This window comes from Strongylocentrotus purpuratus, unplaced genomic scaffold, assembly GCF_000002235.5.
Source record: "Strongylocentrotus purpuratus isolate Spur 01 unplaced genomic scaffold, Spur_5.0 spur5_scaffold_4, whole genome shotgun sequence".
Classification (NCBI taxonomy): Eukaryota; Metazoa; Echinodermata; class Echinoidea; order Camarodonta; family Strongylocentrotidae; genus Strongylocentrotus; species Strongylocentrotus purpuratus.
In genome coordinates this window covers 35,622,887-35,644,671 of record NW_022145610.1, presented here as the reverse complement: position 1 = coordinate 35,644,671, position 21,785 = coordinate 35,622,887, and the positions used below count along the sequence as shown (strand labels likewise).

Here is a 21,785-nt window from a genome sequence, read left to right as displayed (position 1 = left end):
GGGTTTCATCCAAAACGTACACATTACAAATTTTAAGGGGGGGGGGTTGAACCCCCCCCCCCCCTGCGTACGCGCCTGTCTGACCGTAATTAAATGACCAAAACCCCGAGCTTATGGGGGCTCCACTCCCTGGAACCCACTAAGGCTCATCTGACCGTAATTAAATGCCTAACACCTCGCTTCATGGGGCTGTTGTAATTCCCCAACTATAAGTTGTGAAAATACTCAATGATATTGGATTGCATATGAACATGCTACCATTATATTGTTTAATCTTTTTATTTTATTTTTAAAGCCCATCTGCACTAGATTGTCGAGGAGGGAGAAGACCTTTCTGCATGGTCACTGACAGGTGGTTATCTCATCAAATCAGGTCTCAATTAACATGAGAAAAAGGGGATCATGGGTAGGAGCGTACGCAGGGGGGTGAACCCCCCTCCTTTGGTATTTTTTTTTTTTTTTTTTAATAATTAAAAAAAAAAAAAAAAAAAAAAAAATATATATATATATATATATATACCAATCGCTGACCTAAAAAAGTTAACCTTACCCCCCCCCCCCCAAACGGAGCAAAATGTCAAATTTTCATATTTCGAGTTCGAGAGACCCCCCCCCCCCCCCCCCCCCCCCCCCCCCCCCCCCCCCCCCCCCCCCCCCCCCCCCCCCCCCCTTGAAAAAATCCTGCGTATGCGCCTGATCATGGGGGACCAACGATCACCGCTTAGGCATTGTTTGATATACATAGAGTATAGTAGAGCAGTCCCACTTTAAAGAAAGACACTTTTAAAAGAATATGATTATAGAGCAGATTAACGTCCGTTTTGCTTCAGAGATGATTACAGAGTAGAGAGTCAGAAGGGCAATAACTGTAACAGTAAAATGATGAGTTAAAATCCTTCTAGCACAGACAATACATGAGACGAAGAGCAATCGAGTTTTCTTTTGTGTCTTTATGGCTACTGTCTCAATACAAGGAATCAACCAGATGATATATATTGATAAAAGGGAGCTCAAAAATATCCCTTTCATTAGTTGGGAACAGGATTAAAAATCCATGTTGGTACATAATGAAGAAGATAATAAATTAAATTCATGGCCAAATCATCTGATAATAATAATAATAATAATAATTGTAAATTTATAATGCGCAGTTTCTATATGTATATTCTCAACTGCGCATGACATAATGATAGTAAAAGGAACAATACAAATAAACATTTAAAAGTTAAAATCGATGCTAAGGGGGAACCTGTGTATGCTTTACAATGAAAATGTCTATGTAAAACTTTCCTGAAACAGATAGGTTTTCAGGTTATTTTTAAACACATTGATTGATGATGCATGTCTAATTGTGGCAGGGAGACTATTCCAGAGTTTGGGTGCAGCGCTAACAAAGGCGCGGTCACCTAGAGTAACCTTTGTTTTACAAGGTGGAAGACTCAGGAGCATGGTATCATGGGAACTACGGAGCCTGTAGGACTGGGTGGGTGATTTTAACGTCAGGAGTTCACTGAGATAAATGGGGGCCAAGCCATGGAGTGCCTTATAAGTAAGGAGGAGTATTTTGAATTTGATTCTCTGGCGAACTAGAAGCCAGTGCAGATCATGAAGTAGTGGGGTTACATGAGAGAATTTGGGGGAATTGCAGATGAGTTTGGCACATGCATTTTGTACACGTTGTAATTTACATATCTGAGATTCTGGTAAGCCAAACAGTAGTCCATTACAGTAGTCCAATTTGCTTGTTATAAAGGCATGGACTAATGTAATGATACATGTGCGAGTTAGGTATTTCCGAATGTGACGTAGGTTGTACAGATGATAGAAGGCTGCTTTGCATGTTTTGGATATATGGGTCTCCATGTTCAACTGAGAGTCAAACCAGACACCAAGGTTTTTTGCAACCATAGACTGCTCGACTACAGTATTTCCGACTGTTATACAATTTATATTAAGTTTTGACACTTGCCTAGGTGTTCCAATAATAAGAAATTCAGTTTTGCTGTCGTTGAGTTTCAACTTACAGCTTAACATCCACCTACGAAGATCCCTTAGACAGTGTTCAAGAGCTGAAACACAGGACTGTTCTTGTTCCCTGACTGGGCTACATGAGATGTATAACTGGGTATCATCTGCATAGCAGTGACAAGATATGTGCTGAGAGTATGCTTTGATGATAGCAAAAAGGCGACTCGAATAAAGGGAAAAAAGGAGGGGTCCGAGCCTGGAGCCTTGAGGAATACCCCATCTAACATCGAATTTCTTTGAGGTGGTGTTACCAATTGATATTTGTTGCTCCCTATCGCACAGGTAAGACTGTACCCAAGATAAAACAGAATCTGTAATCCCAAAATCGGACTGTAGTATTTCAGCTAGTATATTATGATCGACAGTGTCGAAGGCGGCACTGAGATCTAAAAGTACAAAAAATGTAACTTTCTGCTGGTCCATTGCCATAAGTAGGTAATTCTTAACTCTTAGTAAAGCGGTTTCTGTACTGTGATACTTTCTATACGCCGATTGTGTTAAAGGGAAAAGGTTGTTACGAAGGAGGTGATCCTGAATTTGAGCAGTGGCTGCCCCTTCAACCAACTTCGACACATATTGGAGATTACTTATTGGCCTGAAGTTGAAGTTCATTCAGAATTGGGTTTCTTTGGAATAGGTCTAACCAAGGCAAGTTTCCAACCTGAATGAAACTTGCCATTATGTAATGACAAATTTATGATTTGTGTAAGCACAGGTAGTAAGGTATCTAAACATTCAACAACCAATCTTGTTGGCATTGGATCGAGGGAACATGATTTCTTACTGAGGTTCATTACAAGTTTCCGAACATCACTTTGGGATAACGGCATGAAATTTGCAAACTTGGGTGGATTGGATGAGGATGAGTATTCCAAGGAATTATCAACACTGATATCCTCTTCATGTAACACTGATTCGATATCACAGTGAATTTTGACTATACCTTTTGTTCAAAAAAGTCACCAAGTCCATTGACAAAATCATGGTTATCAACACTAGGAGGTATGACAGAATCACTTTTTGTCATGTTCAACAAGGACTTTGTTACATCAAAGAGTTTCCTTTGATTTGAGCTATTGTCAGTAATACAGTCAGTATAATACTTAGTACGAGCATTATTCATTACAAACAACATCTTGTTTCGAGCTAACTTAAATGCATTGTGGTCAGAGACAGACTGAGATTTCCTCCATTTCTTTTCTGCCTTCCTTCTCTTCTTCTTTTCCATTCTTATATTATGGTAATCGATCTGATCTCAAAACAATTGTATCATGCAAAGATCCATTAATGTCATTTACTAATCACTACTCAATACTAAGATTATACTTCTTTTACAAATCTAAGTAGATATGCAGGAACAAAATATATTCCTTTTTTGTCATGACTACACACCCCCCAAGAAAGATTACCGAGTCAGAGTCCTTTTCAGGACTCTCTCTCACACATGGTGCACCCGCAAGCCTACTGTATACAAATATATTCTGTTTATAGCACTTTTGGGTATTTTACAAAATCTCTTTGTTCTGTCTCTTTTGTATGACACAAAAGGTAATTTCTAAGTAACTGTTATGGTAAATTAACGTTGGCAAGCAGAATCGGGGGAATTTAAAGTCTGTCAATTTCCCTCAGGCCACAGAAAAATATAGCATACCTCATATATACATATAGTTATTTGGTAGAAAATAAATCCCACATTTCCAATTTTTCATAAATAAAACAGCACTGCGTGAAACTCACTGATTATACCTATTAGAAAACAATCAATAATTGGAATATCTTGATAAATATACATTGACAACAGCAACACAACTGAAGTATTTTTTAAAAAAATGTGAGCACAGATACCATTAAAAAAAGAATCCATTCTCAAATTATTCAATCATTATAGTACTGCAAATTATATCACGATTAATGCACAATTATATTCCATACAATATGCCTTCCTTCCGAATCAATTTCAAACTACTTTTCCGCTAAGGTAATCTTTAAAATAATTATGCAGGAACAACACAGAAAAACAATGTCTATTATATATATATATTTTTTAAAGCCACCAGTACGTAATGTAAACAAATATACAAATATGTTGTTAATTCTGTCATTATAACCTAAAAACAATATGAAAATATGTCCAGGATATTTGCCCTGCACCTATTTAACCCTTAATTGCCGGCATCGTGCACATGTCTACAATCCTTTTCTGTTTACATTCCCCATTACCAGGCGCGTACGCAGGATTTTTTCAAGGGGGGGGGGGGGGGGGGGGGGGGTTAACATTTTTAAATCGGGCCGAAAATTTCGCAACGACTCAGCCAGCCGCTGAATAAGCGGGGGGGGGGGGGGGGGGGGGGGGGGGGGGGGGGGGGTGGTGTAAGAGGTCACTTTTTTTTTTTGGTCTCAAAATTTGTAAATTTGACATTTTGCTCCGTTGGGGGGGGGGGATAAGGTCGCCTTTTTTAGGTCAGCCATGGGAATTTTTTTTAATTTTTTTAAAATTTGTTTTATTATTCAAAAAAAAAAAAAAAAACCCAAAGGGAGGGGTTTTTTTTTGTTTTTTTTAGGGGGGTTTATACACATAAAAATACCAAAGGGGGGTTGAACCCCCCAAACACCCCCCCCCCTGCGTACGCGCCTGCCCATTACTGTCCTTATATGAACATGATGTTAAAGTGGAAAACACCGTGTCCCTTGGATAGGATGTTAAAATAGAGGCCCTATTATGTAGGAGAGTGAGTCGCAAGCTATGCATATTAGTACTACACCTCCACACAGGCACGTACGCAGGGGGGCGGGGGGGTTGGGGGTTGAACCCCCCCCCCCCTTTGGTATTTTTTATGTGCGTATTTTGGAGGAAACCCCCCCCCCCTGGTTTTATTTATTAAATTTGTTTTATTTATTTAATTTTCAAATTTCGAGAGCAAAAAAAAAAAAAAAAAGTGTCCCCTTAACCCCCCCCCCCACCCTCGTTGCGAAATTTTCTGCCCGATTTAATAATGTTAACCCCCCCCCCTGAACATTGGGAGAAGATGCTTGAAGGTCACCGGGTTAAGTTTCCTTTTCCCTTCACAGGCATAAATATAATGTTGTGAAATTAAATATGTCTTTTATGAATGGGCAACATGATTTGAAAGTCAACCACCCGACCTTGATGAGAGGAAAGCTAATATTCAGTTCATATTTCAATTGATTTATTATTCCAGAGAAGCTCTAGCAAAATGAGAATCTACTTTTCAACAACTATGGGTACCTGCCCTGACCTGCAGCAACGTAGCTACAGGGGGTCCAAGATCAGTTGAACTTTTTTAGACCCCCTTTTTTTTTTACCTCGATCGATTACATGTATGTGCCCCCCCCCCCAAACATCAAACTCTGGCTACGTGCCTGCCGACCTGCCCACGTCAACACGTCAGTACAATAACATTTTACATCAAAGGTTATGATGTAGTTGAATCAAATCAGTAATATACAGATGCTTTAGGTTTTTAGGTAAACCATTATGCTCCTGTGAGAGTCTATTTCCATGTTCAATATCTGACCTGACACTCTTAACCAATAATATATGTTTTGTACACGAATCACAAAATTGAGCGATTTTCGGGTTGACATGCAAATACAAAAGGTCACGTTATTGTGTAACTATACGTTCGATTTTCAAAAAATTGTGTTTTAAGAGAGGCGTAAGACTCGAACTAAAAAAGTCATGAAAGGAAAACTTTATATCTGCCGCGGTTCCGAAGTAGTCGCTAAATTACTACAGTTAACATAGGGTTAAAACGATACATGTTTTATGATAGTATAATCTTAATGATATTACCTAATAATTACTTTGATCGGTAGCTTATTTCACATCTTTAATATAATATATTGAAGTTGAATAAATAATTTTACGACGTTATCACTACTCCGTTTATCTTATGTAAATATTTGATTACTTTAAAAACGGAGAATATCAGCCTTGAGTTGCATTTTATGTTATATTTGATAAACCAATTCAATTATTGATCAACCAATAAATCTAGCTATTATGTTCGTGAAAGTACGTGTGTGTGTGCGTGTGTGTGTGTGTGTGTGTGCAAAGGGGGGGGGGGTAGGAGGAGGGAAGGGGAGGGGGCTTCAGTTTCACTACACGAATATGCTGTCCAGTTTACAAACCCACATGGAGAAGAGTGTAAAAGAGAAAGGGCGACAGATAGAAGGGATTGCGGTTAGGGGCGAAAATAACATCGACAACAACAACAATATATATATATATATATATATATATGTAAAGATAAGGCATGAGAGAGAACTTTGTATAAAACATTTAGAGTAAAACAATATAACAGGGGAAAAGGAATGATGGGGCTCGAAGGGCTATTACGTTAAATAAATCGCCAAAGGACCCTCGCTATAAGAATAACCAAATGCATTCTCTCCTTTCGGTTAAATATTTCTTTACATTAAAATATATTGCGCTAAATATGCTGTGCATAATTGTACTCAAGCTGTATGCATACAGTATTGTGCCGTGCTAAAAATAAAGTATCAAAAGCGCTCCTGGGGACAATGGTATTATCAGATTAACAAGTGGATGGGTGACATCAGACCCCTTTCAAACGACCGAACAAAAGCGACTTTATTGAATCGTGTCCTATCAATATCCACCGCGTCATACAGGCTCCATATTCAGTTTACAAACAAACGGAGGCCACTACGGGCCAAGTATACGATTGCTGTCCAACCAGTCCCTGGTCCAACTTAAGAACTTTTCCTTGACTCTTGAAAGTTATGAGCGACAAAACCTTTTACATGTGTGATTACTTTTAAACAGAAACCTGACCGCATCTGTGAAACGCGAGACATCATGGCCGTTTGTGAAAGGGAATAATCCGATTTTACCTTGATGAGTATGTATAAACATCGGAAGCATCGATTTGGTCTATAGTTAACAGTCTCCTCACAGAAGACTTGATCAGAACATTGACTCGTTCCGTTGCATCGATTAATTTGGTCGCCATAAAATTGGACGCCGGACAAAAGTGGTCGCGTATAGTTTTGATTCAAAGAAGAGCAGTACCTGGGGAGTTGCTAAGGGCGATGCACAGCGAGCAGTGCACTCGACCGAGAAACTATTCGCGGCACAACTACATGTACATGTAACTTTTACCCGTCTGCGAAACCGTATGATTTCATCATTTTGTTGCCAAGTATTAATATTGTTTTTTCTTCTCGACGCAGGCCGAACTTGTACGTGACTGAGCTCGAAGTTTGACATTTTATGACCTGCGAATGCCTGGTGTACAATTCTGTATCACTTTGAAACACAGTGTCTAGGAGTCCACAGTGTGCTTCGACACGAGGGGTTGGAAAGTTTGCGTATATCCCCTCATGTTTCTGGAAAGTTTTGTTTAGAATATATATTTTTCACCACACGATCTGTATTCATGTGGAGAAGATGAGTCAACTTTCCATGGAGAGGAAATCAAGGTTTCTTCCTTGTAAACCTGATGGATTTGGAGAGAAAGATATCGATACCATGTAAGTATATATATTCTCTCTTATTATCAATCGAAATTATACAGTCCATTCAAATATGGGCCTACATAACATAGCTGCGAGACATCTACTATCTTCAAAACACCTGTTTAGAGAAGGTTGTATATTATAGTTCGGATTATTTATATATTTATAAGTATATCGCGTTACACTTATTTATGACAAAAACTAAAGTTACACAAATTTTACGCAAAGTATATATTCAGCAACCATTGTTATTTCGTCGATAAACACAGCGATAAGCAGTCAGTATTCGCCATATCATTATCACTATTGACTGCATATCATCGAGTGTCGACTGAATAGAACGATTGGAAGAGTTATATTATATTCAGGTGTTAGATTGTAATACACAAGCCTATTAATTTTATCAAATTGGCGTAGTCAAGGTAATGCAAGGTAATTTCATGTTGTTTTTTTTTTGGTAAACTGAATGTAATTCAGCTCTCTGGCTGCTAATTTCAGTATTTTTAATTAACCATTTAATAACGCCGGCATTCCATTCAATTATGTCAAATGTTCCTGAGATAACTTTATAGGCGTCGTCCTGAATACTGTAAATGGTGGAGCAGACGGGGGAGGGGTGCACGTTTCACTCGAGATTGAGAGCAACTGTCCTAGGAGTTGATCTGTTTCCTTAAGATAATACAAAGTTTTGGTAATATTTCAACAGGATTGGATTATGAAATTTAAAATGTGCATTGCCATTGTGAAGCCTAGTCTAATAGGGTATCATCCTCTAAAATTGAATATGTATTCAAATGTTTATTGAATACTGAATAAATGTTGACCTTTGTGACATTTCATCAAATAAAATGCTCTCAATGACATGTGCTTTTGTATTTATATGGGGCCAATGTTTATTTGAACAACAAACGGGTATTTTGTAGTCATCATATTAAAAAGCGTAAAACATGATACATGTATATTTGCAAGCATATAGTATAAACAAGGGGCCGACATGCCATCAAATTGCAATGTTAAAATTGAACTGTTTCTATAAGCTATGTATCTAGGATCAGCAGGCATCATCTTTTCCATTAGAGTGCTTCTCAGTCTCATAGCCTACATGTATACATATATGTGATATAAAACTCAGTACGGTCCTTTATTACAACATCAAAATAAAAACAAATGAAAGTAATATAGAGGTATCTGGCTGGATTGCTCGCGTATTCGACCTGAATGCGTCGGTTCGATTAATTGCTTTGGCATGTACATGTATCTTTATTTGTCACTCTCGACGGTTATCTTATTACTTTCCATGCCATATGCGGCACAAAACGACCTACACCACTGTCTACATTATGATGAATTTAATTATGTTTTTTAATGTTTCGCTAAATGTCTGTTTGGCGTAATAAAAGCTAATTTTGAGCTCTGATGTGGAAATTGTTCGTCGAGAGAACAGTCATGGCTAAAATTCATTCTGAATTGTTTATCCTGCAGTAGATTGATTGATTGAAGCCAGTAAAATAAAAACAAATTCACCAAAACTTGCTGTAAATCATCTTCAATAAAAACCACAACTCTCATTTGCACATAGTGATCTGGGCTAGGCACATGGTGTCGGGCCTACACGTAATAACCTTGATTTCTGTATCTTTCTTTATTACTCAGCCCTTATACAAAAATCGTTTGGCACATGTCATTAATTCGTAATCTTGAACATTCAGTTCAACTTTTGTTAGATTCTGTGAGAATTTATTTTCTTTTATTACCAGAACTCAAGCTTATCTTTGCAGGTCGTTGTTGGTTATTTCTTATATTTTAGTATATAAAGCCATTTATAATTTATGAATGTAGGCCTACATTGACTGTGGTTTTATCCTATTTTGTTCACAGATAACCGAAAGAGATTAGGTGTATTAAAGCGACAATCATGACAGCCTCATCAGCAAGGGCAGAGTCGGCGTCATCCAGCAGTTCAGCGTCGTCGTCGTCGTCTTCAGAATCGAGCTCGTCAGCAAGCGTTCCTGTCTCCCCGATTAATATTCGTGAAAGAATGGACACAGGACCATCAAGACTCACAGAACAATCAAGCGAAGAGGACGAGAACAATGTAGAATTTGAATGTCCCTCGTTCGTCCGTGATCGCACGATCACGAGAGCACTCCACGAGTTCGAAGTCGAAGACGAGGAAATCCCAGAACCTGATTTCTCATGGGACGTCAGAACGATATCCCACCATCTTGCCAGATACCTTGACGACCTCTGCGGATGGGTACCCGACCCCAAAGTGCAATACAGACGCGTGGCGCCCTCACCGGGAAAGAATGGACAAAGGACCAAGGGTGCGACTAAGAGTGACCTTGATGCGCAAATGCGACGGTTGTCAATGAATTCGCGAGTGGCGAGTCGCATGAAGGCCATGACGATGGATTTCGAGTTTCGACATTACCACAACCCTAAGAAATACATGGAGCAGTATCGTAGGTTCCACACCTGTGGAGGACCTCTGGAAAAGTTGGCTGCTCATGACGCTTCCCACGGGCGCAAGAGAAGTATTTACTACGCAGGAGATGCGTCTGCCGAGGTAGGCTTCAAGGTTGAAAACGTGCAACCGAAGCAGGAAACACGGTTGGCGACGGCTCAGTTACAACCAGTGGCTTCGGGAGATAGACCTGATGGTCAACATCCACAGTCGCGTCAAATACACAACTCTGAATCAAGAAGCGAACAGAGCAGGATAAACGAAACCAGTGTATCTCCAGGAAATACTTTGCCAATAGCGGTGTCATCACAGAATACAGTAGTTAATAATGAGCCGATGGCGGCCTTACCGCGGTATTGCTCACTTACGGAAGCGGCCAACCGGAAACGGCAGGTATATAGCCACTGGATGGGTATTCCTGGTTCTCGCGTCCCAGGACCTTCTTCTGCTCCAAGATCAACACGAGAGAGCGACCAGGCCATGTCGTCGAACCTACCAACCAAATTATCATCGACGGACGATGCAATGTCGCTTCCGCTCAAACCGCAGAGCTGCACCCCGACCGGAACGGGATCAACCGCTGCTCCACCGAACAACGGCCTCAGGCAAACGTTTCACAATCCACTGATGACCAGTCCAACCGCTTCGTCGTCGGGGAATGCCGGTGATGCAACCCATAATACATTGCAGTTTGGCAGTCCGCCAAATGGACCGCATGCTCTCTGGAAAGCAACTCAATTTCCTCCCACAACTGACAATCATACTCTACCCGTCGCCTTTGGGTAAGCATCTTCATTCTCGTGTTTAGTAAAGAAAAAACCCAAGACAATTATTTTCATCACTAACATCATTATAATCACTAATATCATCATTTAATCGATAACGTGATGGCAACAACTTCCGAGAAATCAACTCATTTGCAATTATCTCACTATATTGTATATCCCCAAATTCATGTTCGGATTACACAATATGTCGCTGTAATTCAATAGGGGATGGACATTGCTTTTTAAATTGCCTGAGGTTGATGTTTCAGAAGTCTATGCGATCTTGTTCAAACCACAATCATGCAACATTTATCAAAGCATTTATAAGAAACGCTATATTATTATCATAATTATTACCATTAACATCATCATAAACATTAAACATTAAACATTAAACATTAAACATACAGTAGTTTTGGAAATATCAAAACGGTTAGATTGTATATCGATGGCACTATCCATCATAGTTTAGGCCTATTGTGATTAAAAATAAGGTTCATGGCACATATATCTCATGCACAACCGCTTTTAAAATAATGTTTAAAACTTTGATACTACTTATCATCAAACACTTTAATCCGTGATTTTAATCAATCCAGTTCCATAAGATCACAGAGATATCAATAATCTTTTTAACACCTACATGTACAATTATAATTGACATGTTTCAAGTGACTAACTTGTATCTGAAGTTGAACACAAATATTATACAATAATGATTTAATCATAACATTATGTCGCCAATAACGTTTTTTTTCTTTCATTTGGAATGGTTTAATTTTGTTGTTGTTGAGTAATTTGCATTCAAAGAAATTTGCCGACGTTTCTTTGATAGTTTGTTTCATTCATGAATTTTAAGAAGGACAGTCCCATAATTGATTATATCTATTTAAACTGAAGTAATCGATTGGCCCTTTGCCGAACTTCCTACATTACAGAGAAACACTACTCGTCCCAATTGTTATCATGTTCATGAAAAGAAATAGCGGATCAATGAAGTGAGAGCAAGTGATGGGTGGAGGGAGAGAGAGAGTGAAGAAGAAGAAAAAAAAAAGAAGAAGAAGAAGAAGAAGAAGAAGAAGAAGAAGAAGAGGGATGATGGGTACGAGGAATGGGGAAGAAATGGGATAAGGAATTTTTTCACAGAAACGAAACCAAGAAATAGCATTTAAAAAACTTTCGCATAATGTTTTTCTAAACTTGCTGAGCGTGCATTTGTCAATCTTGAGAAAACAGGATATCGATTTAAGCAGTATAATATTGATTACATTGTAAACATGTATCTTACTGTATTTCCAAAACCTAAAGTTACCTTCAGTTATACTTGTGGCCCGGAAAGAGCTAGAACGTCTGTGAATGATTCCAAAATTACTTTCCCCGATGACACTCAATTTTATCTTTGGTCTGGGGATATTTTTTTTAATGTAAAGGATACGTGTGCTCATGTAAGAGAGAGAGAGAGAGAGAGAGAGAGATAGAGTGGTTCGGGCAGAGAGGAATATAGTAAAAGCAAATGAATATTCCAATGCACATTAAATTCACCGCAGGTAAACGAGTCGGGGCATTATCATCGAATATTGCATTTCTGTTTTTCTCACCTGTTTTGAAGAAAGGTTAGAATTATACATATACATTATATACTGCCGAATAAAAAGTGTACATGTATAATGAATTAACAATGGCACTACATTATCTAGTTACATGCACTCAAGGACTCAAGCAGTGCGAACAGACCGTCGGGTAATATTCATCCGCCTCTAAAAGACACTCCTTTCGATCGCCATCCACCCGGTGATTGGCTACACATCCCCTGACGTCATTGATCACGTGTGTTCCACTTTTCCACGACTCCATGTTTTTAAAATTCATCACCACACACACAAACACACACACACACCCGGTATCACAACTTTTCTACCAGTTTATATTTTATTTATGAATGACATGTGATTTTGAGCGTTTTCTCGAAATGAAACAGGATAATCTAATCGCTGAAAAATAAATTGTTTCTGGAATAAGAATATCAACTTGAGGGCGATTTGCACGAAACATGATGGAATATTCATATTGATTGATTAAAAGGAGTTTAGAGGGGAATACGAGACAAATTTGCCGTTGGGTGGATTATTCTTTGTTTATAATTGTTTTAACAATTATTTTCTTCTCATAACAATTGTCGTTTTGGCTCACCTACTTTCAGGCTGGCGGTCTTTCCATACGGCTGTACTATATAAATTAACCTATTCGTAACGATGATAAAATAATATGGCATCACATTTAAATAATTTGTCCAATATTCATAATGTCACATTGAGATTCAGATTACTCAATTATGTATGTCATAAGTCTCCTTATCCAAATCGTCTTTCTTTGATAAAAAGGACCAACAATTATATTTTTTTCATAAGTGATGATTAATTATTTAGCATATTCGTTCTCATTTTCCCCACTTTTTCACATAAATCGAACGATTCAGTCACGTGACACGTTTAAGCAAAAACACTTTGCTGAGGGCCATTGATGAAGAACTAAGCGAATACGAAGATCGGTAGGAAAGGAAATTTGTAAAATTAATAAAAACTTAGATCTCTAGTGTCATTTTTACTCTCTATCTAACCAGGTATTTATTGGATGTGACTTTCTTGTCTCTTATTTGCTGTAGTTTTAGAATGAAAGCCCACTTTCTTCTGGTAATCTGGACAGCGTTTCAAAAGACGGTCATAAGAAGATGTTGGCCCCGGATGTTGGCCTTTAACCCATCCTACTTATGGCGGTTTCGTGAAACGACGCCTTGCTTTATTTTGAACTTTCTGACTATTTTTCTTCGACCTCTTGTTGTTGAATGGATGTTGTGAAACACCTATCTTGACACAAATTCTTTGTCAGAGTGTTACAGTTATATGTTTTTAGCGGAAATTGTCATAAATATCTCTCTCTTGTCAAACTATACTATCGTGTTTGTGTGTGCATTTCTAAGGGGAAATAGACCGGCCTTGTTGACTATTCGGTATCGGATTCATTGTGACATAATTTTGTTTTACAATAGTCTTTCTGCTGTCACCTAACTCTATTTCCGTCTTCCTTTGTTCTTTTGTTTTAATTTTGATGAAAAAGTATTTCAGATTGATACATACTTTCCCTCACATACAAATAACATATATGAAATAATCGCATTTAATTAGGATAATGTCCCCTGTACTAATGTTTTAATTTTGAATTGTGAAGTAGCCACGGGATTTCATTAATTTTCAAAAAAATATCTGACTCATATTGCCTGTGAATATAGATAACAAAATCAAATAGGTCAAAACAATTATGACCTTCTGTTTAAAACTTATATGTTCTGTAATGTCGTGATTCAGTGCAGTACGTTTCAGAACCCGTTGTTTATACATTTATCAGATTAAAATTGGACTGTTCATGTTATCTCTTACATGTCGTACTATCTAAAACAGTTTGATTCCTAATTTGTATTCCATTTAACAATAACAATGGTTTAATTTTGTTTTTGTGTCTAACATTACTTTAACATGCCCTTCGTTTCGTCTCAGCCATACAGGTAAGTGTACATGAATGCAACTCTCGTAAAACTACTAACTCTTGAGACTCGTTAAACTAAATTGAACTTCAAACTTCAAACCATTGAAAAAGTAAAGTGCTTTTTCGAATAACGTAAAAGGCTTCACGATACGTAATTATAATATATTGTCGAAACATGTTTCTACTTGATAATAATTATCGGCGTCAGTTTTATGTGGACGTTCAATGGTAATTTTTGTGTACAGTAAAAATGTATCGTTATGTTACTGAACTGTAGTGGAATAACACTTAGACACTCTGACTTCTTGTTTTGGTTATTATTTTTTAGTGCGTGGGAGTTCATATTTCTCTCGCTTGAAGTGCTAATCAAAATGTTCAGTATGAGTTTAGCAATGTGAGTCAAATCGGCAATTTGACAACTCAAAGGTATCACCTTATCCTCTGTAGTTTCATCTTGTTATTGCATTTATCCAATAAATTCCAATAAGTAAAGGATTTACGGGATAAAAATGAAATATGATTAGATGGATAATATTTATTACAAAAATAATTTCTGGGAGGAGGGGAGAGATCTTCATAGGGAAAGAGAGAATGCGAGAGGGTGCTCCGAGAATCGCTCCCGCGACAATTAATGCTCCGTGTTTCTTTCGTCAAAAGTAAAGGGTGAGGATTGCAATGGAGTTTCAGTTTTGGTTAAGTGCAAGGGTTAGGGGTAATTTAAGTGCTGGATGCAGGGTGGAAGTCAGGAATTATGTTAGTGTATAGGAAATTGTTACGGAGCAATAATTGTCGCAGAGGCAAAAGTCGTACAGCCAATAAGGAAAAGGGGTTACATGAACATTTACAATATAAGGGCGGGTGTCGTTGTCTTTCTTTCAAACAGTATTATTTTCATTTTTGTTGTTGGTCATCTTGCAGGGACATGGCAGGAAACTTTTCCACTGGGGTCACACTTGACGACAGTTGCTACGGTTATCAGAGAAATGGCATGACGTCATCAGAAGGGTCGGCATTCCGAGACTTTTACTCACATTTGCTGCAAGCCGCCCATTATCTGAGACTTGCCGGCAGACAGGTAAGTTGATTTATGGCAATTACCTGACAATCTTGAATATGTTGGACAGCTCTCAGCCTTGTCTCGTTTTGGCAAAAAAATGATTAGATACTCGGTCATACCTTCTTTTTTCCAAGGTTTAAATTGATTATCAAAGGTGCACGGTTGATTTTGTTAGTACGCCAAATTCTAAAGAAAGAAAAGAGATGAAAGAAAAAAGGAAAGAAAGAAAGATGGAAGGAGAGAAAAGGGATTGCTGATCTCATGGTATTTCCTTAAGGACGGTATAACAGTCACTTTAAAGTATATAGCCATTGGAAACGGCAATCAATTGAGTCCTAATGGGGTCGCAAGAAGGCCTAAACTGAATATATTCGTTCCAATCATGATTTCAGATGCACTGCAATCAATTAATTTCATTTCTTTCTTTTTCTTTCAAAGAAATCGTTTGACAACGCAAACAAACACCAGATGGGTCCCAAGCTTCATAGCGGGCCAGTGCTCTACAAACCGCCGAAGACAATCACTGTGACGTCACCTACGAACGAAACCCTCGCTCCTGGTTTCGCAGACAAAGCGGGTCTACCCTCTAACGTTGCCATCGCCAATGGACTCGGTGTCCGCGGTCAACGACTCAACTCGGCTACGAACCAGCAGCGTTCGTCGCACTCCGCAAACGCTTCGGCTGGAACGCGCCATTTCGTCAACGCACCGGCGTTTAAGAGTAAGCAGGCTCGCTTCAACTCGTCCCCTGCAAAGATGTCCAACAAAGACTCGGATGCCGAAGCTGCCTTTTCAAGGAAGCGGTTCATTTCTCTTGAGCCGCCTACTTCTTCAACGTTCAGAGAGAGCGCCACGAGAACGGGGCAACGGGAGACGGGGAATATGTTCCATATCTCTATTCCTCACAAACCATGCAAAGTCGAGGCTTCACAAGTCAACAAGGCCGCAGTGTGCCAAGCGGTAAGACATATTAATCTCTCTTTTATTTCTTATACATGTAAGTACAATGTTAAAAACAGGAAAAGAAACGGGTGCCATTTGAATTAAATGTTTCGAACTTCGAGATGCGACCTAGACAATAAAGATAATCAAACATAATTGAGACATAGTTTGGACAACAATAAGATGATATCCTGTGAGTTTCTTGTGATGAAAAGGCAAGATAAACATATACTGGATCTCATAAAGTCAGAGAAAATCTTCCCCCTCTCATTTTACGACTTTCTTTGTTTTACCCTTTGCATTAACTTTTTGTTTAGCACATGTTTTGTATCACTAAAAGCCTATGTTATTTCGAATTTACTTCAAAGCTTTTATAATTTTATCATTTTGTTATTCTTTGAAAGTTTCCGTAAAGCATAAGACTACAGCCTAATGAAACCAAACCTACAATAAAAGTACTTTTGGTAATGGAAAATAAATTGAATTGAATGTACAATGTTTATTATAATATCCATGATTGTTGCATCATTATAATCATTGGTATTCTTTTTCCTTCATTTCTTTCCATTTCTTTGCAGGTATGCTTTAAATCTGCGAGTCAGGAGGCGCTCGCACTAGCCAATGGTAATGCGCCCAAGAAATAATAATTATGTAGCCACACTAGAAGTGCCGCCACCTAGTGAAGTTTCAAAGCCTTATTTATGTATGAAATAAAATGCTTATCTTTAAGAGGGCAGGTTTATTACAAATACTTCCTACAGCCTCAGTAATTAGAAGAAAACAAATCTTTTGTTGTTGTTGTTATTTTGTAAGACACATCAGGGATGGCAGGGCCCCTTGACTTCATAGAGCACCCAAGTAATACCTTTTTCAGTACTAATAAAATACTGTCCATCGATTCCAAGAGATCATTTTCCCCTTGTGAAGTTGCAAATATAAAAGTACTACAAAGATCTTTCTGAACGTAAATGAGCCAATTCTTAACAGTTTGTTACTAAGTACTATACAAATATTGACTGACAGGGGGTGTAATATAACATTCTTTAGACCGCTGTAGGCAGTTATATTTTCCAGGTGCTTATATTTTCCCTAGGGAAAATATAACTCCCTTCAGGACCGAAGAATGTTATATACCCCCTGCCAGTCAATATATGTTATATTAAATAGCCTTGGTTTGAACATTTATTGAGGGGGGGGGGGCGGGTTTTTTGCCCGAATTTTTGTTTCCATTTTTTTTTTCGACCAAAAAAAATTTAATGAGAAAAGTGAGGAAGAAAAAAAATTGGAGAACAAAATTCAAGGACATAACAAAAAATTCGAGAAAAAAATTCATACAGTCCTCGAGAGGGCGACATACATTGATTAAAAATATATCCATTTCACCAGCTGGTCAATATATCCATCGCAATCGATATCACGTGACAAGCTCTGAACCAATCACATCTCGGTATCTGTCTAAGCTATCTAATATAACTACATATTATCTTTTATCCTCCCCCTCTCTTCTTTTTTGTTTTGCCATAGTGTTAAATGATTGCTTTGCATAAAAATATGGAAAAAATGCTAAAAATAAAGACACTGCTAGAAAAGTATTGTTCTGTATCAAATGTTGAGTTTTGATGTTTGCAGATATTAAAAGTATTTTATGAGAAAGGAAGAAATAAAATTACGAAAAAATCTGACAAAAACTTCATAGTACAATCCTTGTTATTTGACGCTTTTATGCACAGAATACAATTGTACTCCTTCCTGGAAATATAGTGCCGAAAATTAGCCTTTGGACTAACATTTTATCATTTCTGTAGTTGCAATTTTCTCAAATTTCAGCATAATTTGGGGGTGTGAAAAAGCCCGGTAAAATGTGTATGGATAATGACCAAACAAAAATAATTAAGCTTGCTAATGTCTCAACCATTCTCCACACTTCATTATTGCTCTTGCCAAATATTCATAGAATTGTACTATTATGAGTGAAAAAATATTATTTATACACTGTGTTGAAAAAAAATACAAAAATAAAGATGGTACTTACTGCAAAATTATTTACATGCTTCTATATATTTTTATTTATTTGTTTCATACGTCACCATAGTCAATCTTCAAACAAAAGTTGAACCTGAGTAAAATGACTATCAACTGAATCAAACAAAATGGTCACATGCTGTTAAGAGTAAATTAATGCATCTGATCTGTTACATGTATTTTAAAGCCAGTTTGTAATGTTATGAAAAATTAACCAAAGAAATATGGAATTTCGTCAACTTTTGTATCAATATGTTTTTAGCAAAGTTTCTGTTGCCTTCTTACAGCGTGAAGGAAAATGAAAACACCCTGTAGCATAATTATGAAGATTATAATTCAAATCTTCTGAATAACTTTCTAAAAGATTTAACAAATTGCCTACTGGAACCAAATTATGGTTCCTGTATTAAAGCCTATGGGAATGAGACATTTCAGAAGTCAATCACAGTAAAGAATCGATACTACCTTTTAGCAACCTTACAAAACAATAATTCTGGACTCTACATAATATGAAGGAATAAATTCCCAGGATTTCATGAAAAAAGCTGACTAGGGTTGAGCCAATGACTATGGAATAGAACTAGAAATAAACTTGATTACCATAGTTGTGATGTATCCATGGTAATGCTGACAGAAGGATACAAATAATACAGATCTTCATTGACTGTTTCATGAAAGCTCCATCCTTCATTCAAAGTTCTTTTATTATAAAGTTTTAGATGCAAACTGCATCCAGAAACATGCAACAAAATCACAATTTCCTTCAACTCTCTCCCAAACTAGACATGGATACATAGTTGTGGGAATGCAAAATGGGAGAGAAATGAATCATAATATAAGTAATAATAATATGCATTTCTTATATTATATCATTATAATATAATTGTTTTGTGTGCTTCCAATGTACCCTTGCCTTATCAGTCACAATGACAAATTTAAACAAAGAAAAAAGGACGAAAGAAAGAAAGAAAGGAGTTCATTTAGTTACAAGCTGTATATAGCCCTTTATTTGAATTCTTTAGAATTCAAGAAGACTTTCATTCATTACTATTCATAATCAAACCAAATAATTTTTCATATTAACCAATTTCATGGCTGGATTCACAATTCTGATCCCTTGATCATTCTAATCATTTCAAATTGCCTCTGCAACAGTCTCAATTCATGACTGGTTGCGTTGCCACACAGTTTAAATTTGATTGTTACTCAAATCAGCCAAACCAGTAATGATCATCGCATAAATCAATACCATTGCAGAACAAAAGACACGTCTTGGACAAGGTCACGACTGCCACCGGTGAATAGAAACATGTGTGCAATCAAAATACACACACAGGTGTAGCCAACAATAGCTATAAACCTCAATTATATGCCAGTATGTAAAGAATATTGATTTTATGTTTGTTTATTTTACTTGAGCAAAGATAGATAGTATAAACATACTGTTGTATGTATCCAGGGGCCACAGACTCTATGTGCTATTTTAGAAACCTCAGGCCCTATTCTGAAAATGACACTATCTGCCACGTTAGAGAAATGATGTTATATCGTCCACTACTAACAGGGAGGCTATTACGTGTACTACCATTGAGAATACATAGCTGTTCCAGCTTTCTTGCAGATAGCCGACTCATTGTCATAACAAACTGAAATTGAATGGAATAAACACTTAACATTGGTGCTTTTGTAGATATTTAACTGTACGCTTATGCGTCCAACACTGTGAAAATATTACCAATGAATTCTCCTCATTTTGATTTGTTAAAACAATTAACATTGCTTTACTAATGCAACACAAAAATAACATAGTTTTTAGAATACAACATGTAAATTTAGGTGGTTTAAGATTAAAAAAGAAAGAAAGCCAGAACCATGACAAAACCAAAATAAGTTATTGATTTGGGGTTTTCTATGTTCAAGTTAAAACATTTGTCATATGAAGCACAAATTTGTTTGGGTTTGTAACAGACTATAGGATAGGTTTATAAGGAGAAGCATAAATAGAGTGAAAATACATCATATTTTCAATGAAGAGAGTGAAAACATTGCACCATGAAAAACTTTCATGAACGTTACATAATTAAAGACCATTTAAAGACAAATTAGGAATTGAGTAAATTATCAAATTTTGTTACCATGATCACTTAACTGACTAATGTTTTAATACCCCAATCAGTATTCTTTCCTGAAGAAGGACATATCGAATATATCTTGTTCCCCATTATTGAAACATTAAATTTGAAGAAGTCAAATTCAAGTTTTCTGAAATTTAAGGTGATGAAGTATCCCAAGTCCTGTTCTTGGAAGCAATTTTCTACTGTTGGACCAGCATGCAACATTCATGCTGTTGATGGTCGACATAACAGTCAGTCAGAGTCCATGTCAAGTTTTGATCATTTCTTGTCAACAGTCTCTCCAAGTTCTTGTAGGAGTTCATGTTTGTAGTCATCAAAGCCACCATCGATCTCGTTGATGTTCTGGTCCTCGATGACCCACAGCTGGCAATCCGTCTCAGTGATCAGTCTGGCGTCGTGACTCACAATGATTACTCCTGGAAGAGGGGATAAGAGAATGTGATTTGTTAGGAGGCCATTCAGTGACACTAAAAGCGTCCTCCAGTGCAGATTATCCTTTGTGCTAATACCAAGCACAGGGACTTCACACAACTCATATGGGCAAATTCTCCCCGGCAAGGGTAATAAATCTCTCGATGCACACTTTCCAATTGCATAAGTGTATTGGTGCATACTAAACAACCCCCTGTGCAACCAAAAGGCTAGATTACACTTAGTTTAGACCATAGGTTAACAAATTCTTGCTGAGAGGCCATCTATACAACTATGATGAAAGTCCATTGCAAGGATCATTCTTATCATTTAATTGTAAAATGGGACATCAAATTTCACATTTCATTGTAGCTCTATCTTTTTGAAAGAGGATACCACTACACTTACACAAAACACATCCATTGAGAGCCAGACGCTCTACACTTACACAAAACACATCCGTTGAGAGCCAGACACACTACACTTACACAAAACACATCCGTTGAGAGCCAGACGCACTACACTTACACAAAACACATCCGTTGAGAGCAAGACGCACTACACTTACACAAAACACATCCGTTGAGAGCCAGACGCACTACACTTACACAAAACACATCCGTTGAGAGCCAGACACACTACACTTACACAAAACACATCCGTTGAGCGCCAGACACACTACACTTACACAAAACACATCCGTTGAGAGCCAGACGCACTACACTTACACAAAACACATCCGTTGAGAGCCAGACGCACTACACTTACACAAAACACATCCGTTGAGAGCAAGACGCACTACACTTACACAAAACACATCCGTTGAGAGCCAGACGCACTACACTTACACAAAACACATCCGTTGAGAGCCAGACGCACTACACTTACACAAAACACATCCGTTGAGAGCCAGA

The 21,785-nt window shown here is 37.6% G+C and overlaps 2 protein-coding genes across 4 annotated transcripts in view; one reads left to right on the top strand and one right to left on the bottom strand.

Moving 5' to 3' along the window:
* Positions 1-6,688: 6,688 nt before the first annotated feature.
* Positions 6,689-18,345, top strand: LOC100892833. 2 transcript variants are annotated; one of them, XM_011681465.2, is made up of 6 exons: positions 6,689-7,545; positions 9,409-10,779; positions 13,241-13,312; positions 15,223-15,379; positions 15,800-16,321; positions 16,882-18,345. In XM_011681465.2, exons 2-6 carry the CDS (start codon positions 9,446-9,448, stop codon positions 16,945-16,947), a joined length of 2,151 nt encoding a protein of 716 aa, XP_011679767.2. In that variant the 5' UTR covers positions 6,689-7,545; positions 9,409-9,445; the 3' UTR covers positions 16,948-18,345. The 2 variants fall into 2 exon arrangements, with proteins under 2 accessions (XP_011679767.2, XP_003723790.2); XM_003723742.3 differs by lacking the exon at positions 13,241-13,312 and having other exon boundaries at positions 6,690-7,545.
* Positions 18,346-21,785, bottom strand: part of LOC576400 (ATP-binding cassette sub-family F member 1) — a 21,112-nt gene continuing 17,672 nt past the window's right edge. The window contains exon 25 of one of the 2 annotated variants that reach the window (XM_011681464.2): positions 18,346-20,876. In XM_011681464.2, the coding sequence (XP_011679766.2) occupies positions 20,719-20,876 (158 nt within the window). In that variant the 3' untranslated portion in view covers positions 18,346-20,718. The remainder of the gene's footprint in view (positions 20,877-21,785) is intronic. The other variant, XM_030997824.1, reaches the window with a different exon arrangement.